Source organism: Rhinichthys klamathensis, unplaced genomic scaffold (genome assembly GCF_029890125.1).
Source record: "Rhinichthys klamathensis goyatoka isolate OS25496 unplaced genomic scaffold, OSU_Roscu_1.1 h1tg000237l_1, whole genome shotgun sequence".
Classification (NCBI taxonomy): Eukaryota; Metazoa; Chordata; class Actinopteri; order Cypriniformes; family Leuciscidae; genus Rhinichthys; species Rhinichthys klamathensis.
Window position 1 is genome coordinate 826237 of NW_026606760.1, and position 5837 is coordinate 832073.

Sequence of the window (5837 nt, forward strand, 5' to 3'; positions counted from 1 at the left end):
CAACAGCTGATTGGAGGGACTATTTAAAAACATCTCCTGTCGGTTGTTTGGTCTGCTCTGTGCTGCGCGGCTCGGCATTGCTCGGGTCTCCATGCTGGTGGCAGCAGCATCATCCCACTTCTTTTTGCTTTGTATGCATTACACATAGTCTACACTTTACTGATCTGCAACACACTTTTTGATTAGTTTCATTTCGTTTCTCATTTACTGACTTGTTACATTTATTGATTTAAATTATGATTTCATCGTATAATTTAATGTTTAATAAATTATGTTTGCTTTAACTTAACAAACGGTGTGGTCTCCCCTATGTCATTGCTACTGTGAGCCAGGTAGTCGTGACACTTCATTTTTCATGGCACAGATTCAACAAGGTCTGGAAACATTTCTCTGAGATTTTGGTCCATATTGACATTATAGCCTCACGCAGTGGCTGCAGATTTGTCGGCTGCACATCCATGATGCGATCAATGATCTATCATGATGCACATCCATCATGCGAATTACCCGTTCCACCCACTGATCTATATAGACAAGTTTCCTGAGTGAAATAGGCGGGCCGCCATTAGCCGTTCACTCTGCCAACGACTTCCGGTTGTGTCTGCCAAGCACTTCCGGTTAGCGAGTTAGCGTCTTTTACTGTCTTCTTTGGTTAGCGTGCAGAAAAGGTAAACTATGGATGGTGTTACACGCCGACACGGCTCCGGGACATATTGTGCTGTTCGCGGTTGTAACAACTCGTGGCGATTGCTGAATGTTTGGTCGGAGGGAGAATGTTTCGACCATCAACCATCTACAAGGCGCCAATGTGGATGTGCTCCCCCGTATGCGTTGTATGAGAAACCAAAAACAGATGTTGAATCTCGGAAGTGGCTAGCGGCTTTGAAGTTGAAGAATCCGCCCAAAAGACTGTTTGTTTGTTCTTATCACTTCATTAATAAAAAGCCCACAGAGGAAAACCCTTTCCCGGAACTTTTTTTGGGATACGAGCGACCTCCCCAGCAAAAGAGACGTAAACTCGACAGAAACACAAGTGACACGCAATCGGATGGTAAGTGTATCTTGATATTTTTCTGGTTAGCTAAAGTTTGCAGCATAAGTTCGACTGTTGATATATGTGTCTCTGTCCTGTGTTAGTAGGGTATATACATTTATAGTTGATGCTGTTTGTCTTTTAGAAGTGTGCATCGAGCCGAAGTTTAAAGATGCTGCAACACAATGGGAGGACCTAACAAAAACTGACCACAGCTACGCGGCAAAGTTGGACCACGTGAACAAATCGACGCAGACTGGGGTTCAGACTGTGGCTGATGATATGCTCCTGGATGATGATACCTCGCTGCTGTACACAGGACTGCGTCTATTATATTTTTTTACTTTGGTGAAAACAATGTTGCCATTTAGTAAACCATCATGTAGTATTCCTGTTGTTGACCAAATACTGATGACCCTCATGAAACTGAAACTGAACCTTGTGTTAGGGGATGTGGCAAAGCGCTTTAAAGTGTCTAAAGGTGAAGTAAGTAAGGTGATTGCTCACTGGATTGATACATTGGGTGAGCAGCTTGAGCCCATGGTTGCCTGGCTGCCAAGAAGTGTTATTCGTGCTAACATGCCACCATCCTTTAAAAAGAACCACCCCCAGACCACTTGCATCATCGATTGTGCTGAAACGGCTATTCAGAGAGCTACAAACCTTAACTGTAGGAGTGCCACTTTCAGTCATTACAAGGGAACGAATACTGCCAAATATCTTGTTGCTGTGTCACCTCATGGGCTGATAATGTTTATATCAGAGGCCTATGCTGGTAAAAGCAGTGATAAGTTCATCACTATAAACAGTGGGTTTCTGGAGGCCCTAAGGCCTGGTGATGAGGTAATGGCTGACAGGGGTTTCACGATTCGAGATGTACTACATGAAAGGAAGGTGAAATTGAATATTCCTGCCTTTACCCACAAGCGTGGTCAATTGACCAATGAGGAGGTAACGCGCACTAGACGAGTGGCCAATGTCCGTATACATGTGGAGAGGGCAATCCGAAGACTTAAAGTCTTCAAAATTCTGTCCCAAACTGTCCCCATCTCCATGACCCCGAGGTTGGACAAGATTCTTATCATATGTGCTGCTTTAGCAAACATGAGGTCCAGACTCATCCGACTGCCACATGAGGTGTAAGTCCCTATGAAAAGTAAAACCTGGGTTACCTGCAGGTTTTTATTTATTTAAATTGTACATATTCCTTATATATATATATATATATATATATATGGTAACACTTTATTTTAAGGATCAGAAATTAGACACTAATTCATGACTACTGCATTTGTAATGGCATACAAGTACATAACAAGTTACTTACAAATGCAGTTATTAGTCATTAATTAGTGTCTAATTTCTGATCCTTAACAAAGTTACCATATATATATATATATATATATAAATTTCAGCTAGAAAACCTGCGTAAATGTATTGTTATTGTACCCTTTCTGGTGTTGTGATTTATTGATAAGGTTCACTTGCAAAAAGAGCAGTGTGAAAGCGAACTGTACCAAAAAAAAAAAAAATTATTTGGTCCGGACCAAAGCAAGTGAACTATCGGACTTTCCTGGTGTGAATACACCCTAAGAAAAACTTGTGTGAGTGCTATTCTTTTTCTTGTATTGTAAATATTGACACATGACAATAAACAATTTGTTTTTTTGAGAAGAAATGAATTCATTTTTATTTATCCTATTCCATAACAAAGGGACAATTTCATTCACTCCTTAATGGCTGCATTTTTTTTTATAATTAAATAAAAACAAAGTAAATACAGGAAAAAATCTCAATTTTTTGCTGCCCAGTATTGCTTTTTGTCCCGGCATTCCAGCAATTCTGCACATCAGTGCAGGCAAGCCCTGTCTTCCCTTGCCTCACAGCATTTTCTACCTGCAGACAGATAGAAACAAAATCACACACTTTTTAAATAATGGTTTGAGCATCACAGCACAATTGACTTCTTTTAGAGACAACATTTTATAAATCAAAATAACAAGGGTATGATGAAGGTAGAGCGTTTTTGTTACTTTTCAAAACAATTAATGAGCTGGGCCTGCAGCCATCAACATCAATGTTTAACACCTTAATGCCTGCATTTATTTAGACATATAAAAAAATCTTGAAAAATATGAAAAGAATAATAAAAGAATAAAAGAAAATATAATTAAATATTAAATAAATAAATAACATTTAATAAAGTGATAAATGATAAGTGAGTAATATAAAAAAAATGAGTAAAAGCAAATAGATAAATAAAATAAATCAGTTTGATAAAAATAAATAAAATAAACAAAAGCCAGAAAGGGTTTGTTGCAAATTTGCCCATTTCATACGGATTACACCGTTTTCTTTTGTTTTGATTTGTTCTGTTTAAAAGTATCGTTCCTAGTGTTTGTTTTATATTGGTCTGTGATTGGTTCACACACCAACCGCATTATATATCATTAGATAGGCTGAAGTAACATTTCTCCGTTTTGGGGTAAAATGCTATAGATTTGCACTCAAATACGGAAGGCTTATCATTCGCGGAAGTCAACACTGTCTACTCATTATTACGCAGATTAACACACGGATACATACAAACATCTTAATACAAGCATAAGATGGGCTAACGTACCTTCCAAAGCACGGCGGCTGCATGGCTACATGGCTGCATGGCTACAGGAACGTCCAGGTCCGGCGATACAGGTACAGCCTGCTGTCTCCACATCTCCCGTCTTGGTAACCAAAACCCAGGCGTTATGCGCTGAATTGTTAACGGACTGGCTTGGTTGAACATCGGCCTTTAGGTAAATTAAACTGCCCATATCGTGTAAAAGTACACAGCCCACTTTGTCTGAATGGAGGTACTGAAACGCCTCTGAGCTTTTCAGGTTATTAATTGCATTCCCATCCACCGCCATGGAATCAATAAAATAAGAAAATATCTTGGATGTTGTGATGCTGGGCCATATCGACATGTTGTCCGCCCATGATGTTACCTTACTTGGATGCAGAATGGTCAAAACAGCATTTTTAATAAGATTTTCGGTCGAGTGTTGCCATTCCAAAGCCATGTTTACACTACTACTCAGCCGGTGCGGCTACGCCGGAAGTTCTTGGCAGAAACAGGAAGTAAACCGGAAGTGCCCGGGAAACTTGTCTATAGAATGACTGGATAGCTCATGACGTCATAAACAGTGAAGCCACCGCGCCGCCATATTGTGATTCCCTAGTGAGCTCACGCGTTCTATTGAATCAATAGGAAATTGTATGATTTGACTGAGAAAACATTGCATAACGAGACACCGTCTTTAAATCTAAAGTCTCCCTGAACAGTCTTACAACGCAAACATCCTAAGCATTTAAATGGGTATTTGTTTAAAGTCGGAAATTATTCCTGCTTAATAAAAATTAAGTATATGTGAATTGTGAACTTTTAAAATTTAGCTCTTTCTGATTGTGTTTTACAGATAGATCAGTAGTCTGTTCAAGTATTTGATTAGTTAGCAAGAACATGTCCAGGAAATGCATAATACAAATTGTATGGGTTAATGTACACCTGTTTCACCTCTTATTTACACCTTATTTACACTGCACACGTCTGCGGCGCGTTTACAGCTGCGACACGGCTACCGGAGCTGATCGCGCCCACAAATCGGCAAATTACGTGGAAATGCTCCTGGTGTGAGTTGACACCGCGTGAAGGTAGGAATAAAACATTGTCGGAGCCATAATGATGTGTGCAGTGTAAATAAGGGGTTTACACATAGGTCTACTCCGTTTGCAGTGCATATTTTTTACCATACCCATGTCAACAGGTTGGAGCTTTCACTGCACGCGGATGCCCGTTTGTGCTGCAGGCGCTGAATTAAAGTGACAGTGCATGGTTCGTGGTCAAACTGAGCACGGATTGACATGAAAATATTAAATATATGCATTTAATTAAATTTATAAGAAGTAATGCATTGAATAATACGTTTATTGGGTTTAAACTTGAATACGTCTGTGAAAGAATGCATAGTAGGCTATACATTTTTTTTTTTAAACAACACGGAAATAGCGACAATTGTGCATATAAATTACTATATATGGGCTTAAAGTACAACCTGTGAGCAGTTTTTCAAGATCCTTTTGTGATCTTCGTTTTACACTTGTTGATGCGCAGCGGGTCATCTTAAAAGTGCCGTCGGAGCTACCTATCTCTGTATAACGGCCGTTGGAGCCCTCTGCTGGTAGGGAATCGTAAGATGGCCGCTCGAACACTTCCGGTGGCTTCACTGCCTGGTGGCAGTTTAGAACGTCATGAGCTATCCAGTCATTATATAGATCAGTGGTTCCACCACATCCCAAAGGTGCTCTATTGGATTGAGAGCTTGTGACTGTGGAGACCCTTTGAGTAAAAGAACTCGTTGTCATGTTCAAGACAAACTGTTTGGCCAGTCAGAGATAAGTTGAGCTTTGTGACATGACGTTTTATCATCAATAAGGCATTTTCGCCCACAGAACTGCCGGTCACTGGATAATTTCTCTTTTTCTGACCATTCTCTTTAAACCCTATACAGTATATGGTTGTGTGTGAAAATCCCAGTAGATCAGCAGTTTCTGAAACTCAGACCAGCCCGCCTGGCAACAACAACATCACATCCTCATTCTGATGCTCAGTTTGAACTTCAGCAGATCTTCTTGATCATGTGCCTAAATGCATTGAGTTGCTGCCATGTGATTGGCTGATGACTAGATATCTGCGTTAGCGAGCAGTTAAACAGGTGTACGGTACCAAATAAAGTTGCCGGTGAGTGTAGCTATATATTGTGAT

General features: G+C 40.1%; 1 protein-coding gene across 1 annotated transcript; it reads left to right on the forward strand.

Moving 5' to 3' along the window:
• Positions 1-528: 528 nt before the first annotated feature.
• On the forward strand, positions 529-2202 carry LOC130100300 (uncharacterized). The gene is made up of 2 exons (XM_056265702.1): positions 529-1051; positions 1179-2202. The coding sequence occupies exons 1-2, from the start codon at positions 676-678 to the stop codon at positions 2174-2176; spliced, it is 1374 nt and encodes a 457-aa protein (XP_056121677.1). The 5' UTR covers positions 529-675; the 3' UTR covers positions 2177-2202.
• Positions 2203-5837: the final 3635 nt, after the last annotated feature.